This window comes from Epinephelus moara, chromosome 20 (genome assembly GCF_006386435.1).
Source record: "Epinephelus moara isolate mb chromosome 20, YSFRI_EMoa_1.0, whole genome shotgun sequence".
NCBI classification, from domain to species: domain Eukaryota; kingdom Metazoa; phylum Chordata; class Actinopteri; order Perciformes; family Serranidae; genus Epinephelus; species Epinephelus moara.
In genome coordinates this window covers 11,897,886-11,923,923 of record NC_065525.1, presented here as the reverse complement: position 1 = coordinate 11,923,923, position 26,038 = coordinate 11,897,886, and the positions used below count along the sequence as shown (strand labels likewise).

Sequence of the window (26,038 nt, the reverse complement as noted above, 5' to 3'; positions counted from 1 at the left end):
GCTGCATACAGTGTACTGATTCACTCAGGCTGTCTTTGCCCTGCTCTCACTCTGTTCATCATGGGACTGATGCAGGAGTGTGAGCTCTGCACCAGGGACAGTTTTTGAGTGTCTACCCACAAACACAGTTGAACCTTGATGGTGTGGGTGCAAGTTTGTTGGGACCATAATGTGTTAGTCATTGCTGCTGTTTTAGCTTGTGCTCACTGCAGATGTTAGACTGACCAGCACTACATTTTCACCTCATTCACCAATGCCATAACAATTATTGGGCTTTTAAAAGAAATTTCAGAAACTCAGCTGCTGTGATATTTCGCAAGGTATGTAGTGATAGCCTACCAACCTGATGGCTAAAGCAAAGAGGCAATCCGAAAGTAACCTCTTCAGCTAAAGCCAGCTAAACAACAAGGTCATGTATGTGAGATAAAAGACAATTATCTGCTAATTAACTTAATTGAATTACTTAAAGTTATGCTAGATTGCTCTCAATGCTCTACTCCATCAAAATGATGGATGCCCTCAGAGTTTTTAGCTATTGTAAAAAAAAGAATATCAGTCAGTGATAGAAGATATTTGGTTATCTAGACCTCTGGTCAGTTCTATGGTAGGTTATAGACCAGCAGTATCCATACCAGCCTACTAAATAAGGACAGTTTCTTTAGTCTGTTCAGAATCGGCTCAAATATTCAAAATGAGCAAAAGAAACTCCATCCTTTACACCAGGCGATATATATCAATTGACATGTATCTCATTTCCCCTCCAATTGGAACTCATCTGTGGTTTCAAGAGGCAGAGACATAGAAATATACTTAGACACAGTTAATGTTTAATGAACGCAGTAGGAAACACTTGGGGGTAGTGACCCAGATCTACACTGACATAAGACTGGGGTAGGTTTGACAGAGATACAGCGACACTGTCTATATTACATTATTCACTTGGATAAATCTACAGCGCTGGTACACTGAGAAACTCAGTAAGAAAGTTAGATCCTCCTACGAGGGAATTCCTCATGGTTTAAATTGATTGCAGTCTGATATGTCTCAATTTGGAATAGAATTTTTTTCAGTTTATGGTCAAACAGTGTCAGTGGACAGTATATTGTGCTTTTGAGCATTATAAAACATTTATGGAATGAGAATACATAAACAAGCAAGATTCCAGTTTAAAAGTGCAGTATAGTTTATGGGTGCTTTGTGCAAGATTTTAACCCCAGAACAACACTTTCAGTATCTGTCAAAACAGGACTAGACATAAATACAGGACTTAGAGAGACAGTTCTTTACACTCAGACCCACAATTTCCATTTGAACTTTTTTAGCACTATGCAGTAACAGTCTTTTATAAAGCCTGCACACACTGAAATAGAATGAAATTAAATGGAAATCTAATTTTAAAAAAGAGACCATCAGCAGTGTACTAGTTTGTATATGCTGGTACACGCTCTGGGAAGGGAGATTTGCTGACCTAAAAATAACCAGAGATGTGAATTAGAGGTTGAAATCAGGAATAACTTTGCTGATTAGGATCACCTCAGTCTGACTTTAGTTCAAGTTGTCACATTCAACTCAGTACAAAACTGACCTACCCAAGCACTGCACATGAGGTTAAAGGGGAACTACACACATTTTTGAAGTTCATCCATGTTATTCCTGTGGTCTAAGACAGTCCAAAAATATTTGTTAAAATGAACAACCTTCTCCCAAATTCAAAAACTAGAGTGATAAAACTCAAATGTGTGATGTCATAGGGTATAGATGTCATAGAGTCTGGAGCTGCTCCATAAATTGGAACTAATTATAGGTAAAATAGTGAGTCATGAGTTGGTAACCTTGTGGAACTTTGAGACTTTTAGTCAAGAGGATAGCAGGTGAACTGGATGTTCAAAATGTGCAAAATTTAATCAAATATGAAGTTTCCAGTAATGATGGAATGATGAATAAACATTTATCAAGGTCTAAATGGAGTAATTTCAGTTACAGGACTTTATTCTTTTTCCCAGAAAACTTTCAAGAAATTTAGAAATCACAAAGGATGTTCTAGATGACACTGAGAGCACCCAGGGGAATGTTCTGAGTATATGGGCTCATTTTCTGTTTCAGAACTGAGAACACTACAATACAGTAAAGCCCATTTGAGAATAATAAAAAAAATAATAATAATTCTGTGGGTCTTCAAATCAGTCTCTCATCCATTGTCTTTGGAGCAGCCCCAGGCTTTATATCCTACGACATCACAAGTTTGAGACTTGTTCTCTGGTTTCTGACTTTGAGAGAGAGTAGCTCATGTTCACAAATATTGGTTGAACTTTCCTCGGCCATGGACATATTATATTGAAATTCTTAATTTAGGTTTTGTTCCTTTTTAATAGCTTAGGAGCCTATTATTATATAAATTGCTTGATTGCGATTCTGTTGTGTTCACTGTCTTACGCTTTAATTTTTTATTTTCCTCATTATTGTGTAAAGAAGTAACATACTGCAAGTAATGATTTTCATTGTTGATTAATCTGATGATTATTTTCGCAATAAATCAATTAGTTGTATGGTCTATAAAATGTCAGAAAATGATAAAAAAAAAAAATGTTGATCAGGTTTTCAGATGAAGCCTGCAATGTCTTGTTTTGTCCACAAGAGGTGGAGTGGATAGAGGAGTGGATAAACCAGAAAATATTTACGTCTAAGAAGGGTTTTTTTTCTTAAAAAAATACTCAAACCGATTATCAAACTAGCTGGCGATTTATTTAATATTGTTAACTAATCGATTAATTGTTGGAGCTCTAGTCCTGACATCAAGTCTTGAGACAACACAAAACAACATTTCCGTCATGTTTTCAGTCATCCATCTCATGGAACAGATGCACTTTTATTTCAGTCCATACAGTTTTTTGTATTTCATTCACGCTATAAGCGTAGAACTACATCATGATTGTGTGTTGGGCACTAGTGCTGCCAAAACACATGTAAATTACACTCAATACTGTGCCCAAATGCACCGTCTGTCAACACATAGGAAGCACTGAAACTGCTGCTCTGCTATTGTGCTGTTTTGCTATACAGACAGTATAAACACTATGTCAGTGCTGTCAAAACAACAAAAGTCCATCCCCTTGCTGTTTTTCTTTTTTTTACCACCCAGGACATCATCTGGTATTTTTTTTCACCTTGTGAATCTGCGTGTATGTGTGTCATTGTGGCAAAATGCGGTCCTGGTGATACCTATTGTAAAAGAACTACCACAGAAGTGGTTTTGTCTACTTGGCAGCTGTATGTCTGCCTGTCAACAGATATTTGTTACCACGATAACATCACAAATGTGCAAGATACACTCGCTAAACTTAACAGGTATGTAGATGAGATCAAAATGAAGGCTGAGTTTGAAAATGGGTGAGGTCAGAGTAAGGGTGCTGGAGGGAGAGGGGTAGAAAGTAGGGAAGGGGCCATTGCCCCACCTACTTAATACCCCTAGCCAGCATTTGTTATTAGGTTACAAAGTGCTGGATCCCAAGACGACAAGTCCCCATTTTTACCTTTGAGCTTCAGGCTTTCGGGATGACCGGCTTAGTCACTCACTCTTACAACTATAAATATAAAGCCAACACATCAAAACCCATTATTTAAAAAAATAAAATAAAAAAAATGAAAATGCCTATACAACAATGTCACAAACAATATGAGCTAATGGGAGAGTAGTCACTGAGTAAGGCATTGCATTAATTGATGACACTTTCACAGGTGTTGCTGACCAATCCCAGCCAAACCAACAGTTACTTAAACAGCTGCTCAGATTTTAAACTCTCAATACCGGTTAGGTGATTTTCATTGCTTTCCGATAGCCGCCTACTAAGGCCCCGTTTCCAACAAGCACTTTCGGTATGGTACCTTTGGAACCAATGTAACCCTTCAGACAAGTTACCTAGACCCTTTGTCCACCTAGCGTTTCCACCGCAACTTGTACTCTCTCATTTTGGCTGAGTTGTTGTCACTCACTACTCAGTCAAACACTCACTGTATTTCCTCCTTTATCTGTCTGCACCTCGTTTATCGTCCACAGAACGAGGCTGCATGCCAACGTTTTCAGAACAAAATAGAACAGGCTGGGTTGAGGGTCTCTCTTGACGGGATATTTAAAAATAGCGAGTTTGTGCATGTAGTTCTTCCAAGGCAAGCTCAGGGGTTTAGTGTTGCCGGAGCCCGCAGGAACAGCACTCCGCCATGCGTTTTTTTTTTTTTTTTTTCTACAAGTGAGGATTAGAGTACAGTCAATGCAGTTCACATAATCCCGTCGAAACCAATATGCATAAACGCTTGAAGACCCACTCATTACTAAAATTGTATGTCATCCAAGAGAGACAATAAAAACTAAAGGAATGGTCAAAGTTGTCACATAGAAATTTAAGGTGTGCTGACTGTTTCACTTCATCAACTCACACATTCAGTAACATAAGAAATCAACGTTCCACCTTAAAAGTCGCCAGCAGTCAGCCCAGTGAATTAAGCTTTTTTTCCCTCAGACTACAGCTGCTGTAAGAGGCAGCAAAACATCCTTTTACTTTATAGGTACAGTTACTAATAGTAATATACTAATGTATGTAAAACTCTAAGGTTACTGAGGTTACATAAGCCTCAAAATCAGCCACAACTCGGCCCTGAGCAGAGTGACCATCCTCTATTGACCAATCAATGGACAGCACTGCTCACAGCGCCACCCTTTAGTACCAGATCTGTGTTCTAGATACCCAAACAGAGGGGTGACTAAAAATGGGGTCGGTACAGAACCATTGGTACCATCCACAACTTTTTACAGTGAAAACGGGAAAAAAAGCATACAGAACTTAACTGTACCGTACTGTATTGCTCGGTGGAAACAGGGCTTAAGACAGCTTTACCACATCCAAACATTGCTCTATTGTGTACAAGGCAAAGTTTAAAACCTTAGTAGTGGTACTTAGCTTAGAGTAGGTTCAGCAGAAATACTGGCAAAATGTTTACAAAACATGCAACCTAGTCCTTATTAAATTTGTAGTTTGTGGAGTTGTGCAGTTATGACACATTCAAATAGGCTTTTAGCAATAAAAACATGAGTCTTTGAGTGTATTACTTGAAGTCAATAGAGGGCTTCTTATTCAGTAATGTGTCTCTGAGGCACTTCTGGAGTGTTTATCTTGTATCTGCAATTTCCTCAGAGCATTTACTGGGCTCCTGCTGATGATCACCAGTCCCTCAGAAGTACTGGAACTCTCTCCACCTTTGGTTTCATATTTTGTACTACTAATGAAATGTACTGAACACTTTGCTGTCTTCTTGTGTGTTTATTGCTCAGCCTTGGAAAACACTAATTCCTTTGTGTCAAATCCTTTGATTACAAAATGTTCTCCAGAATACAATAAGACCTTTTGAGTGAACAAGAGAGTCGAGGCTGACGATACAAGGTTCAGCTAAATTTTGAGGCTGTGAAGTATTTACATAAAGAATGAGGCCAGCATGCTTGACTGCTAATTTAATCAATGTTTCATATACTTTCTCTTTGTTGAACTGCTTGGACAGAGGAATGAAAACAGCTATACATTATATGTCCTTGTGAAAAGACTCCTGGCCTGAATACAGGCTGTACATTTTTCATTTCAGTTATAGTGATGTATTGTTACTGAGGTGATATTATACAGTATGTATGTACGGTATGCATCAGGTGTGAACACCAACTGTAGCAGAACATGTGGATTGCTTTTAAACGCAACTACAAGGCGTTTTAACCAGTTATAAGACAGTCTCTAGTTAATACATATGCCTCTATATCAGATGGCAGCGGCCAGTCCTAGGTTCAACTTTGCTGCTGTCCAAACCTGCAGTTGGAAGGAAGGCAGAGAGCTCCAAACCCAACAATCAATCAGTCAGTCAATCTCTCAGTCCATCCATCCATCCATCCATCCATCCATCCATCCATCATTTGTCACATGGAATTATACAAAGTATAACTCCAGTGAAATGTGATCCCATCAGCTCCTTTAACTTGTGCACTGTAGTTTAGTCCTTTTTGCATCTTCTTACATTGTTAACTGCTGCTTTATAATTGTTCATGTTTCCAGATGACTTTGGAATAATTTAAATGTCCACACATCCCAACCCTAAGCCATGTTGTCGCTTCTCCAGAATACCAGCAGCAGCACACTGTAGCCGCCTCTGAAAGGGCTATAGTAGTGAACCACAGCAGGAACAGGACAGCACCTCACATTTCCACCGTCACACCAGACCTTATTCACCGTAAAGCACACGCCTCTTCTTCTCTCACCAGAGTCCTCTGCTCTGTCAGATTGGCATATAGAAAAAGAGCCTTTGAATCCTCAAATTGATATTACAGTTCCTGATATCCTGGAGGTCGTACAGTTTATTTTCTACTGACTGTGCAATGGCTTCTTCGATGCTTACTGATGTTTACATTTTAAGACCTGGCAAGGTAGCAAAGTTGCAGGAGCGGAGAGTTTACAGACTGGTGAGTTGTTTTTCCCATCTTGATGATTGACTCACACATGTGACCATCGTCCAAAGCCAACCACAACAAGCACCACCAACACTTGCAAAATAGACCTGAGAGAATAAATTTAGCTGACAGAGAGGCGACAGGAAACGTCCACACCTACGTCATTCAGCAGCTTCTCCTCAGAGGGAAACAGAGGTTTGCCTCGCTGCTCAGCCGGTCCCCACTGATGAAGATCCCAGGGGGAATAGGGTCTGTTTGCGGCGCCCTTTTCTACACTGTAGCACAAATGTCACGTAGCTGATGACCCAAGTGTACTTGGGTACGGAACAACATTACTAATGTGAAAGATGAGCAGCTGGGAGTTGGGAAGAGGGGTGGGGGGGATCGTACTCAGGCACAATTCGACTGACTATTACCTTATATGAAAGTGCCTTAAGTGACTACTTTGCCACTCCAGGTAAACTAAGGCTAGTCCCACTAGTTACTGTTGGAGAGCTTCTGTGCTGCTACTGCACAAACTGTAACCAGGCAGCTCGCATTGGTATTAACATGTCTTGTAAATTACCTTACTGTACATCAGTCACATATCATAACCTTCGAAATATAAATGAATATGAATGGTAAAGCAGTTGGACATTTTTCTGTTTTCCATTCAACATTACCACCCACTTAATCATTACAACACTAAAATCTGAGATACCTTTAAACCAATACATGTCTCATTACTTCAAGATATTTACTATACGTTATGCATATATATCTTATCATTTGTATGAGTTTATGTCACTTTCCTTTCGCTAAGAAACCCTTGAAAATTGTATCAAACGACTCAAATTTGGCATATCAGAAAGAGTGTTTTGGGAACCTACCCCTGCTGTCTGGAGTGTGGCCACTGCTCAGCTTGATTTTTTGGGAGACTTTGAACCGTACACTGACAACACAGCTGCTCCTCATCAAGTAATTAAGTTCAAAGACAGGAAATGATCGTTAGCTGGGTCAGCACTAAACCAGCTCTGACCTGTTATTGCATCGCTAACTACAGTAATGCAAAGACCCTTGTGGGATGACGCTCCCAACTCTCAACACACACACACACACACACACACACACACACACACACACTCACTAAACTTGTTGGTTCACAAATATTGTTTTAACACCTTCCAGACTCTAACAGCATTCTCAGCTAAATAAGGTCAGTATAAATGGGTTAGAACCTCCTCTGAGGCATCCAACTTGTGAACTATAGCTGTCGTGTCTCCTGTGTCCAAGTCTGAGGAGTCCACTTTCTAAATATAATCCCTTATTAATCATCCATTTACCTAACATAGTCTGCAATCAGCAATGCAAACTACTGGATTTTCCCAATTTGGCATATCATTAGCTCACCTTGAGCAACTTTGGCATATTTTCTCTTCCAAAGCAAGACAATAAACAGTTATCACCACTTCACTCTTGCAATATGAATAAGTAACATACTGTATATTGTAATTTAAGATACACACATTTTGTCAAAATATTGTCCCTTTTGTTCTTTAAGAATGTATCTAAATGATGTGAAAAGGCACATCATTTCCTTTCACTGCATTTAAAGTTATGTTTGTCATTTGGAACAGATAATTTTGTAATGTAATTGATGAACACGTCATGAAGACATTACAACCACACTGTTTAATGTGCAGGAGGTAACAAATATCAATTTCAATACAACTTTTTGTGTCTGTAACCTCTGGGTAAGCCATGCATTAAGGAGGGTTATGATAGTTGTGTAACCATCACTCTTTGAGTGGAGAGAACTGCCATTATCTGGTTCCTCTGCCACTCTGGAGGGCCAGGGTTAGCACATCAGTACTCTACTGTAAGAGAAGGAACACGCACACAAGCACCCAAGTATATGCAGTCATGATGCTGGCAGTGTTGGTTAAGCACTTGCTCTTAAAATGAAACCCTCCAATCCTCAATCCTGGAGCCCCAACTCTCCATCTGTCCTCTTCCCCTACAGTCTTTCATCAATACATTTATTTTTACTGTGCACATAAAATGATAGTTTGAGTGAGCAATTTTCATGATGCGATAATAAGAAAACACTTATACAAAGAGGAAAAGAAGGGACCTCATTGGTGTCTATAGCATTTTTTCTTAAAGGGATAGTTTGAATCTTTTAAAGTGGGGTGGTATGAGGTATGTTTCCATAGTCAGTGTATTACTAAAGTAGATGTTGGCAGATGTTGTTTAACCACCTACAAAAACATCAATATCAGTTTAAGTGTACGCTATATTTAGTATATTTTCAGTGCTTTATCTTACCATCAGACAGCACTTTCCAACAGGGAACCAAAGCCATCACGTCTCCCTTTAAAACCAGACTCCATTGAGAAAAACAGTGATGTAACATCGCTGAACACAGAAGCTGCTGGTCTACCACTGCCTCAATCAGTCTTTTGCGTTATTATGTGTAGTTGTTCGTGTTACTGTGTGAATTTCACTTTAAATGGTTACTTCAGATTCACCAAAGTCACACAAAACAAAAACTAACAAGGCAGCAGTAGACCAGCGGCTCCACTGTTCAGCAACCCAGAATTACCGTTTTTGTCAATGGGATCTGGTGGCTTTGTTGAGAGAAGACGGAGGATGGGAAACTGAAGCTTTTAACTGCCTCCCCATTGGAAAAGCCTGTCTGACAGCAGGGTAAAGCAGTGAAGATATTCTCAATATAGAGTACACTAAAACTGATATTGATTTTTTTGGGACTTTTTTTCTAGGTGGCTAAAATAAGTGTTGCTGCTGCCCCCATCCATAGTACATTACTTTGCTTCTGTTGTGGCACTCCTGCTGCTTCTCCATACTGAGTGACATAAATCTCCTTTATGTAACACACTGGCTATAGATAAATACTCTATGTGACCTCACTTCAAAAAACCTGAACTATCCCTTTAAGTCAACTTCTACTTCTTGTAGTCACAAAAAGATGCTTTATTTAAATTATGCCTTTACATAATAAACATATTAAATGATTGACCAAAAATCTAGATGTGATACTTGAATTTTAGTCACAGTGATATTGACCCTAACTTGATTTCAATATCAGAATAAGGCATTTACTGTATTTGCCAATATAAAACGAAACAATCATAGTTTTTGTTTGTGCATGTGTGCAAGTTTCTGTTTGTGGGTTTGTCCCAACATTTTGCATCTGTGAGGGAGGTCTAAAGAAATGTGAAGTTTCTTCTCTCTTTCTTTCTCTCTCTCACTGTCCCCAGCAGAACTAGGTTACCTCCCATGGGATAACAAGTAGGGACCCTTCGCTGGTCCAGTCTGCGTGCATTAATCATGGCTCCTGGCACAGAGCGAGCCCCCAGCCACCACTGGCCATATGTACTGGTCTGTACCGTACACAGACTCCTGGGCTGGATGCTTATAGAAAAATAAAGTATTCCTCCTGTGAAGTGTCAATCATTGGAGCACTGACACAGTCCTAACAGGGTCTGCAGTGCCAGGACTTGTTACTCTATTCTCTTAGTTTTGTTAGTGTACTGTTTTTAAATTGGCAAATCCCCTTTGTTAGTTTTAGTAGATTCAAGATTCCAAGACTCCACATCTGTGTGGATTCATGTTGAAAACATAGCACCTCACTGTTAATCTACACAGCATTAATTACTGAAACAGTAGCCTAATTAAAATCCCTCTCTGGAAACCACATGTACCTCTGCTGGTTCAGGAACGAATCCTCCACGACTCTACCCTACATTTCTCCTTAGCTCTATGGTCCCATGATGCTTCTGTGACATTAACAGATTATTTTATATAAATGGGATCCTAGTTTTCCGGTTCCTCATCGCCTTTATTGTTTCTATGGGGTGTGTGTTGTCTTGCCATTATTAATTACTAACACCACTGCCACAGCAAGTTTTGTGAACTCATAAGAAAAGAATTTAAAGGGTACTCAAAAAGTAATCACACAAATTACAGAATTAAGGCCTGTTTATACTAGCAATTAAAACATTGATTTCAATTGAATTGCCACAATGAATGGATTCAATGCAGGAGAGTAAGTTATGCAAATCTCTCCACCATTGACCAATAGCAAGCTGTCTTGGCAGTGCTTTTGAGGGAATGAAAAACGAGAGATTCCAAGATCAAGGCAGCTAGCGCACCTTATTAGCCGAGTTGTACCGTCCATTTATACTGCCTGGTCTCACAGAAATAGGCTTACATTAACAACCTCTTAACACAGCATTACGTGGTTGTCGCACAAATGTGAGCCCTGTCTCCTAGAAATTACATGCAACTAATTTGAAACAGCGTATACTGTACATTTTTAAGTGAAATATAATACCTAGCAAATTCCATTTTCTGTTACCATAATGAGGGAATTTTGCTACTGAACACATCAAAATGTTCACAGTCATGTATTCTTTTTTTCTGCTGAAATAGACAGTCTTGCAATACACTGTTCACTTGTAGTGACCACAGCATCCTTATTTTTTTAGAACATTTCTTGATCAACATTTAACTGAAATCACGATCTTACTCCAACCTTAATCAAAGTGTGTTTGTTGCCGAAACCAAATCATAGACAGGAGTCTGGACCAAAACCCAGCATTGTGGCGTCACAGTCCCGTACTTTGTATGTTCGCCGTCCACCTAACCGTCTCCGTGTGAAACCAGTGTGGTACATAAATGTGTTTTATTAAGTCAAAGTAACATTGTCTTTGAATATAATCCAGCCAGCGATTATGTTGTCTCCACAATGTAATTATGAATATCATTAAGTCATATACTGTACATAAGGAGATGGAGTTGGACCCTGATATGTTAAAATGACTTGCTGAAACCATGGAAACAATGCCAATGGAAAGACAATTTGGATCCTTTGTCGTGGTTGACACACAAATCGTTGGTTCTACAATGTCACGCAATAGGTGGTGGTTAATGTTATGACCCTACAGGTAGGTGTAGTTGGTGGACGAGTCAGCAAACAGGACTTTCACCCAGGAGACTGCTGTTTTTGTCCTGTGTTAAACCAATATTGAACACTGATTTTACATACGTGACATTACGTAACGTTATATGATGTTACATGACGTTATAGGCAGTGCTATTTGTATTAACTGGTTCGAATGTTGAATGGTACAAATACATCTTTTTAATAAACTGATTGAAGTTATTGTTCTATTAGCAACCAAGCTAATGAGCCTGCTAACTGCAAACTTTCTAGCAGCTGACAAGCTTTTCCCTTATTTGAAAACTCTTCAGTGAATAAAGTTATGCCAGTGGAGAGTATACAACAAGGTAAAGAGAAAATAGGAGAGCTAACTGACTAGCACTAACTTGGCTTGCTCAATTGTTTGAAGTTAGCTTTGTGCAGCTACAGCAGTTTACCAACTAGCCCTGTGAATAATTACTACGTCACCAAGAGTCTAGAATCACATATTTAGCAAAGGCATGCAAATTACTTTCACCCTGGTGTGACAACTGGCTTTTAACACTTTTCTGAAGTGTTTTTTGTTTAATTTCTTCTATGTATTAAGAACTAACTAGCGTAAGAACTTTGCTTTATAAAGCTATAGAGAGTTAGCGGCTGTTTGTATTTGAAAATCAAAGGGGAAATTAAGCAGCATAATTAGAGGAAACTCTCAGAGAGGAAGCTCAATGATCAGTTCTTATCTTGTTATGAACCATCCGGTAATAACATCTGGCTCAATGTGCTGTCAGCCACCCACTTAAATGTTTTGTTTCCTGAAATGTTTACATTTGTATATTGAATATATGCCAATAGATAGTTCCCTCATTTCTTGCTCTATTGGTGCATATATATTGTACCTAATGAGCTGGAGTGTCAAGAGACTCCCCAGCTTGGCTGTGGATAAATTGAATTTGCTTTTGGACATCATGTTATTACACAAACGCACCTTCTTTCTCCTCAGCTGCAGATTATTTGGAGACAAAGACATTAAAGATCTCAGAGACACTGTAACCTGCAGCTCCTAAAGGTTCAGTCGATACTATTGACTGCAGTTTGCTTGGCCTGTAATTGGGGCCTTGATGAATGGGGTCAGCATGTGCATATGCAGTGTGTGTATGTGTGCAGTTAATTCAGTAAAGGAGATTCCCATTTCCCAACAATGACAAATGGTGCCTTATAACAAGCACTTGTCCCCCCATGTGCCCTTAGGGACTAAGTGAGATCGATGACTCTAGATATTTCTGGTCAGCTGAGTCAGTGGGAGCTCCTAAACGTATTACAGGGGCGAACATACACAGGTGAGGTAGGCTTACAGTTTTGTTTAAAGTTTTTGCTGGTGTATTATGAATGTTTACTATTAGAATGTTGGTTTTGCCCTCACTTATTCAAGTGTTTTAGATTGTTTGATGAGAGAGCAAAAAAAAAAAAGCCCTGTTCACACGGGACTAGTATTACCTGGGGAACCTCTGACAATTGGTAGTAATTGCAGAGATGGTGTCAAGACCTTAATCCCATGTGAACCTGCCATGTCTGTCATTTTTCATGTAAAAATTCCACCGCAAATTACCTACCATATTTTGCCAAACACAGATCATGTGATTATAGTAGTTCTGTGAGAATCTGCATCTTGTTGATTTTGGGTCGTAATTAGTTTTTTGGCTTTCTCTGCACCTTTTTTTCCTGCCTCTTTAATGAAAGTTTTGATGACATTTTTGGGTGCAGGAGATCATGTCACCACACCGTGGAGACCCATTTGTAGAAAATGCAAGCTCAAATCCGTCAGGAGATGATGAGATAGATTACATGTGACAATGTATGGCAGAATTGGTTCTGTTTGTTTAACCCACATTTAAAAAAAAAAAAAAAAAAAGGGTACAAAATGAGGTTAACACTGTACACCGTCACTAATAGTGCTGTGAAGTGTTTCTGTGTCAGAGTGAAGTTACAAATGCACAACATTATACAGTGGGATAATGTCAGTAAATTCAAATAAAATACAGACTGTTGAATGTACAACATTTGAAACAATAGATTCACAATTCAATTGATAAGAAGCCCATTCATGTGACAGTGCCACTTGTAACATTCATTCATTCATTTCTGTAACAGCTTATCCTCCTGAGGGTCGCGGGGGGGCTGCAGCCTATCCCAGGTGACATTGGGTGAAAGGCAGTCGGACAGGTCACCAGACTATCGCAGGCTGACACATATGTCCCATTTACACTGCCAGATTTTCTGCGAATGTTGGGCCGCTTTGTTGGCAAGCTGCGAGCGTTTAGACACACAGAGCCAGATTGCCGAGTTGATCCGAGGTGCCCAATTTTCCGTCACATAGGTGCAAACATATTGGAGGAACCTTTTTGGTTTAAAAAGAATGAGGTGCCCTTCCGCCACAGGAGGGGCTGTTGATGACTTGTGGGAGGAGCTGTTGATGACGCCGCACGTGCAACCCACTGGTGGTGGTGAGGAAACAGCTGATAGCAGGAATGAGCAGCTAGTAGCAAGAGGGAAACGTAAACCTGACAGACACTGTAAAGATGAGCAACTGGGGAGACAAGGAATTGCGCGCCCTCCTTGCCCTCGCAAACGAAGAGGCCATTAACCGTCAGATGACGGTAACGGTGAAGGACAGGCCAATTTACGAGAGAATCACCTAAGTACCAACCAGCCGCGGCTTCCCTCGGAGTACGTCACTTTTTATGTCACACGCTCAGCTACACGTTTTGTTACTTGCTCACGCCCCCCATTGCCCCGAAAAAGGCGCATTCTGTATAAACAAAAGTAGGTAGACAGCATTTTGCCCCACTCCCCGATTTTGTTTTTATACTGCCAATGCTGAAAGAAGACTGATTGGGCTTTCCTGCAAATTCACACAATTCCTGTTTAGAAAGGGCTAAAGAGACAGACCACCATTCACACTCACATTCACACCCACAGACAATTTGGAGTCACCAATTAACCTGTATGTCTTTGGGTACTCCGGCTTCCTCCCACAGTTCAGAGAAAACCCACGCTGACACAGGGAGAACATGCAAACTCTGTACAGAAGCAGGGGCGCAGATGGGATTTTTGAACTGGGGGGGACCAAGCTATCAGCAAATGATTCCAACTCAATTAGTTATTTTGTGTATATATATGTATATATATATATGTACTGAAGCTGCATAAACATTAGAATAGTTTGTTTTCTGACTGAATGAACATCGGTAAACAAAGGCCTACCTGATCAACACTAGCCATACATGATCAAACTGTTATTTGTCTGGTATGTCAATCACACACCAAAACTTCATGTCTTCTGCATATGTTTTATTTAAACATTTGCTGATCTCAACAGGATGAAGAATCTCAGCACAGAACTTCAACTGTATTCTGACAAAAAAGCAAAGAACCTATGTGCAAAAATTAATAATAAAATAAAATTGAAATGATTCACACTCGTGCCTTCATGTAAATGATTATAAACATAACAATGTGTAAGAAAACAGAAGTATAAACACTTAAACAACAGATTCACATAAATAAAAATAAGTAAGTATAGCCTACATTGCATGAAATGTGAAATGATATTCACACTTTAAATGAAATATTAGGAATTCCCTCTGTAAGTATGACTGTTTTCTTTGTAGATTTTTCCAATAATAATTAAAATTGATAAAAAAACAAACAAGAATTCCCTCTGCAGCCAAACAAATTTACCCTACTCAACATTACAAAACAAATATTTGCCACATCTGGGAAAGTCAACAGGCAACAGGCATAGGATATTTACATCTTTTGGTTCTTGAAAAAAACCCGCTGTGATTATTTTTCTTTCTTCTGTGGCTTCATGTGGCAGAAAAATCACCAGCTCAGTCATTAGACAGTTGTATATGATCACTATGGTTACCACTACAGGCACAGGCACAGCTACCAGCTCCTCTTAGGACCCCGGGGTCGAGAATCGTGCTTTATGGTGCGTTACATTTACATTGCAAGTCGGAACTCAGAGCTCCGAACAATGTAACCTCCGAACTGAGCGCTTCCCAGTTTAAAAACTGGGACATGGAACATGGAATTCGAAAAAAAATGGACAGTTAATGAAATGATATGAAAACCCCAACGTTTATGCTTGTAGATGCTAGATTTCAATGCTTTTCCGACTTCAAAACTCCGACTTACGAGTACAAGTGAACGCACCATTAGTCATAGCACAAACACCAGGGTATCAATGGATCAGCTGTGCAGTGTTATTAACCGAGAATTACATGGAAAACTGAACACCTTGCTTTCCGAACTCAGCAAGGATCTGTTCCAGCCTTTCCCCTTCTTGAATCGGTGTAATATGGATTGATCACTGACAAGGCTACTGCCGCTGCCATTTCAACTTTGTGCTGCAATGTAAGTTAGCCTAACTAACGGAACATTGATCCTCTTTTTTACCTGTGTGTGTGTGTGTGTGTGTGTGTGGGGCAGTGGGGTGGACGGATCGGGGTCACTATAAATCTGGGGGGGCCATGTCCCCCCCGTCCCCAGTGCCATCTGTGCACATGTCCAGGTCAACATTAAATGCAGCATATACCAAGGGGATGCACTGTCACCACTGCTGCTCTGCATAGGCCTGAATCCCCTCAGTCAGATCATCAAGAGGACTGACTATCGATACCGATTCCAAAGTGGGGCAACAATCAGCCACCTGCTCCACATGGATGACATCAAGCTGTACGCCAAGAATGAGCGAGAAATTGACTCACTGATCCACATCACCAGGATCTATAGCAAGGACATAGGGATGCTATTCGGATTAGACAAGTGTGGCTGGATGGTATCAAAGAGAGGCAAGATGATCAGAACTGAGGGAACTGACCTACCAGAGGGCAACATAGGAGATACCCAGGACAGCTACAAGTACTTTGCGATCCCGCAGGCTAATGGAAATCATGAGGAGGCCACAAGGAAGGTGACCACAACTAAATACCTCCAGAGAATAAGGCAAGTCCTGAGAAGTCAGCTGAATGGTCACAACAAGGTCCGAGCCATCAACATGTATGCACTGCCAGTCATCAGATCATAAGGGATCATAAGCTGGCCAAAAGAGGAGATAGAAGCCACTGATATCAAGACAAGAAAGCTCCTCACCATGCATGAAGGTTTCCACCCCAAGTCCAGCACCCTGAGGCTATACACTAAGTGGAAATAGGGAAGCTGAGGTCTAGTGAGCATCAGAGCCACTATCCAGGATGAAACATTCAAAATCCAGGAGTACATCAAGAAGAAGGATGAGCTGCTAAGTGAATGCTTCAGACAACAGAAACCTGATGAGGGCAAAGAGGTGGAGGAGCAAACTACACGGAGGGACAAGCCCCTACATGGTGCATACCACCGTCAGATAGAGGAAGTGGCTGATATCAAGAAGACCTACCAGTGGCTGGAGAATGCTGGACAGACAGACAGCTCAGAGGCACTAATCATCACAGCACAAGAACAGGCCTTAAGCACAAGTGCCATAGAGGCCAGGGTCTACCACAGCAGATCAGACCCAAGGTGCAGGCTGTGCAAAGATGCCCCTGAGGCGGTCCAGCACATAGTGGCAGGGTGTAAGATGCAAGCAGGATCAGTGTTCATGGAGAGGCACAACCAAGTGGCTGGGATAGTGTACAGGAACATCTGTATCCAGTATGGACTCAAAGTACCCAAATCCCAATGGGACACACCACCAAAGGTGGTTGAGAACANGATATATTATACTGCTGATTGGTGCTCGTGTAATGGGATCTCCAATGCCAGAGGAACAAACTCTCATGCCTGCTTTTGGTCCTCCTACTGTAGTACTGTACATTTCAGTTCTTTTGTAGTCCAAACTGCATCGTTAAAATAGAATATAATATTACAAGGAATTACAACTATTTACACATTTCTTTATACCCCTTTGTACAGTGCATATATTTGTACACAAGGCTGTGGGTGGGAAGGAAGTTTAACATGAATGTATCAACATTCATGTTAAACAAGTGATATTAATTATTAACCCACTATATTCCTATATTCCTTCTGTTCACATCACTCACAACCAGCCCAAAAAAATATTTCCTTTTTTATTAATTAAACCAACTCCTATGGCTGACTGCACCTCCATCAGGTTGAAGAAAAAAGAAACTAAACTGGATAATATATACAGTAATTCACTTAATTTATGTGAATTAAAATATACTTTGAAACAACACAAACCTGTCACTAGTTTGCCATGGATACAGTCCCTGCAGTGAGAACATTACTATCAGAAGTACACAAATAGGCTAAACAACATGTAATTTACATTTTCAGTGACAGAAGAATTATTTTCAATACAAGGAACAAAGGGATTACATGATTATTACGGGCAATGAGTTTGTGCAAGAGCAAAAAACACTTCCTGAGAATCCGTAAAGCATGTGTTAGCCTAACTGTGTTTTAATTAAAAACATTTACTGCTGTGTAGATTGTATACAGTAGAAAAAAAACTTTATACCTACAAACTTATAATGGTGGGTAAACATCTGACTGGACAGTGAATGACTTGATGAGTGATTATATTCTGGAAATGTGTTTTGCATTGTGTTACTGTAGGTGACTAAGGTTTTAAATGAGTCCTCTTTTTTTTAATTATTCCTGCTTTTGTGCTGTAGGAATGTAGAAATTACTGAGAAAATGAGAATACTGCAAGCACAGTATTCTGTCTTGCTTACATTCAATGTGTAGTAGCTACTGTGAAATAAAGGTGCAGTACACAGATTTTACCCATGAAGTTCATACAATTGGTCATGAAAAATACTACTCAGCCTGTAACAACAGTTGTATAAAATATATGTATCCCAATTCCTTTTAAAAAATAACCCTCATGAAGTCGTAGAGATGTCATCAGGAATGAGCCATGCTGTTAGCTGGTTCCCACCAGACCTGGTTGGTGCCCAGTGTTTGTGTGTAATCTGAAGAGCAGTGTAACTGGTCAAAAAATATTCTCGGCAGATAACTGGTTGACGGTTAACCATTGACATCACTAGCTTTGAGACTAGAAATTTTCAGTATAATGCCTGTGTTACAAACTGCTTTGTGGTGTTTGTGCTGCTTACCTTCGACAGCATAACAACATACTTAGACTTCTCTGTCAGGAGGGGACTGGATGCAAGGGTGGACCAGGATTTATGAGGACTGGAAAAGACACTGTCACACACTGTCTGCCATGGTCTAATTTGTCAAAGGTTTCAAGAAGCCCTTAAAGAAGCTCTGCACACACACACACACACACACACACACACACACACACACACACACACACTGAAACCTACAAAAAGGAGGACAAAAAAGATTAAGACAGAGGAGAGGGATCAAGTTAGAGTGAGTCAGTGATTATTAAAGACACATCAAGAGAGAAGCTGGTAGATAAAGCCTCGCTGCTCCTGAGGGAGAGAAGGTGCTAGTATTATAATTGGAGAAGATGGACTGTCCACACTCTCTTTATGCTTTATTGGAGTGCTTTAGAGCACCTTTCTAATTTCATTGGCTGAGCACAAGTGACCATAATCCTGACCGCAGGCTTGATTTGAGTGCTCAGAAGAGTAGCGGTACTCTATAGTCTGAAAACTAAAGTGTGCTGCGTGAGTGCCTGCGCATGTGTGTGTGTCTGTGTGTGTGTGTGTGTGTGTGTGTGTGGGAAGAGGATATCACTATCTGTGGAGAGCTGTTTGCAACCCTTTGTGGGAGTACCTGCCTATTTGTTTATGTCAGTGTGTGAATTCATGTGGCAGGATTCATATGTTTTACCTTGGGGATATCATAAGCTACATCATTAACACCCGAGGCTCATCATAACAATGATGATGCCGTGTCAGAGGTGGGTTCTGCCTCAGGAACTTGTGTGATGAGTCAACTCATCATGCAGTCAGAATGTCACAGATCCTAGACCACTCTGCTTGTGTGTATGCACATGTGTGAGTGAATGTGTGTTTATGTGCTTGCAGGCATGCAGATGCTGACATCAGAGATGAATCAACTCATTTTGCTCAATTTAATTTTCAGCGATTTTTGAGCCAAAGACCAAGAGCAGTAGCATCCTAATTTGTGTGTGAGTGTGTGTGCGCCCATAAAGAACAAATCCAGTTATTCTTCATCAGCATCAGAAGGGGCACATATTGACGTCCAAGTCAAACATTGATTTTCCAGTATAACCTGTACATCTGACCTTTAACTAGGCTTTCTATCTGATTTGTTGCTTCTGACAAAGACTAAGTACCAAATCACTAACATCCTGTGTATCGATCACTGAATGGACAGACTGCATTAGAACACATCAGATAGCTGTGTATATTAAAACATAAAGCAGCCAAATTCAGAATAGTGAGTTTTTGTCATGTTAGAGGAGCTGTAATCTCATTTTACCTTTAAAAACTGACCTCCTGCAGTTGTTGTTTCCATGGTTCTGTTTAGATAGAACTAAAATAAGAACCATTATAGCCAGAATATTTATTCTTTTAGCAACAGCAAGCAAAGACTTCTGTTGTCCCCGTCATCACATCATGAGCTCACGTAACATTACCTTACAGTATGTGCAATGCAAATGTGGTATTTTGCCATGATTACACCGGCATTTCCCTGTAACGGCCATGGGAGATGGCTGTTTGCATAATCCTGCAAATATATGAGTCTAACATAAAAACTTACAACTCTACATTACCTTACTTAACATGTGGTGCAAACGTAGAATTTCGCTGTAATTACGCCAAAATCTTTCTGGGAATTTCCTGTAATGGCAGCAGGAGATTGCGGTTTGTATAATCTTGTACTGATCTTGAATAAAAACCATGATAGCTAGAACATTCATTCTATTTGCAGCAGAAAGCTCAGGGTTCTTTCTTCCGTGTCATCATGTTGTATGCTTGTAATAATGTCATTATGTGTGGTGCAAAACTGCGTGAGGAACCGATGATGAATCCATCACAACGCCTTTTCACTCTCAAAAACTAAATAATGTAGATAAATAATTTACATGTTAAGAAATATTTTGTTCATATCTGTACATCTAGAAATCTTTTGGATTTTTGGACGTTTTGTTTTTTTATTTGTAAAATCTGATGAGAAAGGTGTCAGATTTTAGTAAAAAATACATTGTGTTTAATTAATTAATTGATTTATTGAGTTACATAATCTTTAGCTCATGTTGTACAGATTTTAGGGAAATGAAGCGTCTGAAGATAATCCAAGAAATGACATCACAATAAGCAAACATACCATTGTAGGCACTTGCAGACCATTATTGTTGCAGAGTTCAAAGGTTAATGACTTGCATTTGCAGTTGTTGAAAAAGCTGAAACCACATCTGCCAAATGTCATCACAATATCTTGTTTTGATTAAGTATCTCAAATTTAGTAGAATTTTTGCTTATTTCACTGCCTGTTTAAAATTTTGTAACAGGGACCTCTGTGTCGGCCCGATGTGTGGGAGAAATCTTAAAACTAGAATTCAGAGTTAGCCTTGTAAGAAACCTTGTTAGTGCTTGTGTCTCATAAACGCACCACTCACTCTCACACCTTCACACATTATTTTCAGATGTGTTAATTGGGAGAAGAGCTTGGCATGTGTTGACTGTGGATGAGTTGTGAAAGGAGGGATATTCTCACAGGAAACCAGGAGTAGTCCAATCTGATTGCAGATTCCATAAGTTTAACAACATAATGCTTTAAAGATGCAACAAATATACAAAGCCAGATTGCATATCTGCATGTTGCAGATGTGATTAAAAGGATTCCATGTGGAGGTGTCACAGTCACAATCCATATCTGAGGTGCAAAGACTGTGTAACATATTATAATGTGCCTTCTGTTGAATCAGAGATCAGGGATTTGACTCAATTGTTACCTCACCAAACCTTAAAGTCCCCTGCAGCCAGTGTTACTTCCTGTTTAACGGTTAACATTCTTTCTCAAACTGACAATAGGGGTGTGGTTAACAGGTAATAAGAAATTAATTGCCATGGCAACCTGATTGCAGCTATGGTACCTTTAAATACAGGTACGGTTACAGTTATGAGCAACGTATCCTCATACAATGGTTAGAATGATATCTGATGAATTTAATAACATTACATACTTAGCATGACGTTACTTTGGTGAGGTTTAGGAAAAGAAACATGGTGAAATAACTAAAATTTCATTTCGTTTAATACAGTTCTTAACACCGGTCTGCTGGGGGTACGTCCTGTGTTTTATGACCCATCGTCCACCCTATGGACTTTTGGGCTTTATACTATTTCAACACTCCAGTCAGCGCATCAGTCACATGATCGCAGCCTTCTCAGTTACGTGGGTTTTATATATATAGGCTATAATGTCTGATTCTTACATGGATCACATACGAATTGTGCATTACTTTTGATGAGAACAGCCTGATATAGGACGTTTAGTAGGTGCACTGCCAACTAGCATTAGTCACTCTCGCCGTCCACCGCACATGAACACCATTATGAAAATAAACAACACACCTAACTAATGTGGCAGAAACTAAAACATCGAACTAAGTTAGTGAACTAACTAGAAAGACAAACTGACAGACGGACCATTCATTTTCTGTAACCTTTCCTGTTGAGGGGGGCTGGAGCCTAGCCCAGCTGACATTGGCCGGGCTACACCCACGTTGCCAGACTGACACAGACAACCATTCACGCTCACATTCACACAGACAGGCAATTTAGAGTCACCAATTAACCCGCATGTCTTTGTACTGTGGGAGGAAGCCGGAGTATCCGGAGAAAACCCACGCTGACTTGGGGAGAACATTAAAACATCACACAAGTTCCAAATATTAAATATCAAATATTTGATGAACAGAGTGGCTAATCAACATTGTCAGGAAATGACTCAGAAAAATACACTAGAGAGGGGGGCTTTAGCCAATTTTGATTTAATTGAATAACCTTAATTCCTAACTAAAGTTGTTTTTCTCAGGCTTAACAATACCAATACAACGTCTAACACTCCTTGTTAACTTGCAAGCAAATGCTTTTGTTTGATTCTAAATGTGTTTTTTATATTTCTGTCTGCATTTGGCATCAGCTGAGATTTTGAAAAGGAAGGAAAACCCTGGAATTTTCTTGAGCTTTGTAGCCAGTATCTGTTTAAGATTGTGTAGCAGTATGAAGGTAATAAGTCAGATCTCTCTTTTTGATCACTAGCAGCACTATGAAGCAATATTTTAGTGAGCTGGTCCATGCATGCATGCACATGTACCTGCAGAAGAGCATGGCTATACACTATAACTTACTGCCATCTGTTTCAGGCTCTTCCACTGATCTACAGTCGTTGGTAATGATATCCCAAGAATTGTAGCAATGTGCCAACAAAAGGCAGGGAAAAACACAACTGTTGGATAGCAAAAATAGATGAAGCAGTGGATGTATTAAGAGAGCTGGATGTGGCACTGCCTCTTAGCATTAATGCCCCAGTGGCAAACAATGCTTCAACTATAAAATCCCCTGAAGCCCATTTTCCCCATAGACCAACATTAAAAAAGAGGCATTAATTTAATTCTTGTCTTTAAAATGTTGATAACAGGAGAATGGCGTTATTAATATAAAAAATTTAATATATTTCTTTACAGGACAATGTGGACCTAGGAGAACTGATGTTCTCATTGTGCTATCTCCCTACGGCTGGCAGGCTCACCATCACCATGATCAAAGCCAGAAATCTCAAAGCCATGGACATCACTGGGGCTTCAGGTGGGTGCTGACTGCAAAGCAATGTTTCCACTGAGAGGTGGTGTAGTCAAATATACACACAAGGTGTTCCAGTGCTTTATAATTGTTGGTCGATATAGAATTTTTGTTAAATGGCATTCCATACCAAGATATTTTTGCACTCTAATGGAGTCTATCATGAAACCTTTCTCCAGATCCATATGTGAAAGTGTCCCTGATGTGTGATGGCCGTAGGCTAAAGAAGAGGAAGACATCAACCAAGCGAAACACTTTGAACCCAGTGTACAATGAAGCCATTGTGTTTGATGTTCCTCCTGAGAACATCGACCAGATCAGCCTGCTCATAGCTGTCATGGACTATGATCGGTTAGTGAGTTACCTATACGGAAAGTGCTGTTTTTTGGGTGGAAAAAAAGGTGGGGCAACAGATCTTTAGGAAATATGTAAAATCAGGAAAATGATCATAATCAGTCAATCAATTTGCTTTGATTGCCAAAGGTTTTGAGCATGCATATTGCTGTTTTGCTGCACTTTGCTCGCAGCATGGGGCTATCTCCACATAGTGGCGTTTCAAACCAAACACAATTAAAACATCATTTAAAAACCATTCTATCCAGCCACTGACCTTAAATTGTAAAATCATTAAAACAGCAGCAACCAAGTGAGTTTTTTGTCATGCATTCATCCAGAATTATATTGATGTAGTCACCCAGTAAAACATTTTCTGCCCCAAATCACCTGTCATCTCTACCTACCTGTATCAGTTTCATCTAGAGTGCATTTACAAATGCAACATTTTTGGGTTTCCATGTGTTGTTTTCTCTGTCATGCAGGGTTGGACATAATGAAGTGATCGGGGTATGCAGGGTGGGCAATGAGGCAGAGAGCCTGGGGCGAGACCACTGGAATGAGATGATGACATACCCACGGAAGCCCATTGCACACTGGCACCCACTCATAGAGGTACGGACCACTTTGTGTATTGTTACATTAAATTCCTGTAAATGTTGTAAACTGGGGTTTATAAGAAACAGTCATGTCATGCAATCATCCAAGAAGTCTTCAGCCATGCTAATCTCTTTGATAGGTGTTAACTTGACTCAGTGGTGTTTTGACCTACAAGCTAATGTCAGCTTGCTAATGTGAGCATGCTTTTGTTTAGCAAAATGTTAACCATGTTCAATATCTTAGTTTAGCATTTCAGCATGCTAGCATTTGCTAACATGACAAGGTACATTTGAAGCCGATGGGTATGTCCAGGCCAGTCGCCAAAAGAAAATGTTGGCATTGTACATTTCTACCACGAAAATGTTACACTTTTCTACGTTTTTTTACGTTTCATTCGTGTCATATCAACCTTTCTAAAGAGACATAGTTTATGAGTTGACTTTGTCAGCAGGAGGAGGAGGAGGAGATAGTGGATCACGTGTAACCTAAACAAGATGCCTGCCAAGCTGCAAAAAAAAAGCAAAATTGGTTTTGTAGCAATCCGTTGCTGTTTTTCCACTGGGGATAGTGCCACGAAAAGCAATTTTTTTTTACAGAGATATCAGCGGCTTCTCCAGCCGTGATTATGCTACCCAAACTGGATTTTTTAAACCCAAGCATGGGTTACATAACCTTAACCAAGTGACTGTTGTGCCTAAACCTAACCACATGTTAACCACATTGTGGTTTCAGTGTATCCACTACATGATAACGTATGTTTTATATATATCCAATATATCCATGGTTTGCAAAAATGTACAATGCCAACATTTTTCTGGTGATTGGGTTGGTATGTCACTATAGCATATGGTCACAAAAAGTATTGGCTATATTACAAAATTGGACCTGAATATCTTAGCATAATGTTATAGCAGTCCATCCAAAAGTTATCTAGACAATGCACACAAATGTCAACCTCATAGTGGTGCAACAGGAAAAGTCAGAGAATCAACAAAGTCAGTACATTTCATCCTCTGAGGACCATGAATGTACGTTAAAGGTTTTGTGCCAATAGCTGTCAAAACATTTCACTAAAAGCCAAAACGCCCAGTCACATGGTGGTCAGCCTTTATCTTCTGGAGAGGATGGATATGTTTAATGTATAAGTCTATATCTAATGTAATGATAATCCATCTAATAGTTGGGCCAGTCCTAAAAATTTCTAGTCTAGACTAAAGTGGTGGACCAAATCGACCAATAGCCACTAGCACAACTGGAAATTAGGTATATAATCAACAAGAAATTAGAATGACTGTTCACTGCTGATGTCTGCACAAATGAAAAACCCATCACTTTTTGATGCAGTAGAGGTTAAAAGCCTTTTATGTACATTATGTAGCTAATGGGTGTGAGTTCGTATATAAAAAAACAGTTACCTGGTCCCCGACCTTGGAACCAAAACAAAATGTCTATTTGAAATGATAATCAGACTAAGAAGGCAAACTATTTAAGTGAAAGCATACATGTTTAGGAATATTTAGAGAATAAATACACAAAAAGTTAAAGTGAATCATTTTAATGAGGCACTATCATTCATCTGCACAACATACACACAAGCTTCTCAACAGCTACCAAAGAGTCTTAATTCAGAACAGAAATAACTTTCGAGATACAGATGAAGAGACTGTAAATGTTGTGTAATTCATTTTCAGGCACAGTAAAAATAAATAAATAAATAAATAAAAAATAAATAAATAAAACAATTACATAACAAAATTACTGCACAACCCTCTGTATACTTGGCTTGTTTTACAGGGTTTGCCACAACAGAGGCACCTAGCTAACAGAGAGAGACACACAGAGAGGTGGCTACATTCACTGAGCTGTTTCTATTTCTGACTTGCCTGCCCACACTCATTAAAAAAACAGAGCAAGCTAAAACAGATGTTGAACTGATTC

General features: G+C 39.7%; 1 protein-coding gene across 1 annotated transcript in view; it reads left to right on the top strand.

Annotated features, from left to right (window-relative positions):
• Positions 1-26,038, top strand: part of LOC126407328 (synaptotagmin-9-like) — a 69,864-nt gene that overhangs the window by 34,176 nt on the left and 9,650 nt on the right. The window contains exons 5-7 of the mRNA XM_050072116.1: positions 23,053-23,173; positions 23,347-23,518; positions 23,986-24,115. Of these exons, the coding sequence (XP_049928073.1) occupies positions 23,053-23,173; positions 23,347-23,518; positions 23,986-24,115 (423 nt within the window). The remainder of the gene's footprint in view (positions 1-23,052; positions 23,174-23,346; positions 23,519-23,985; positions 24,116-26,038) is intronic.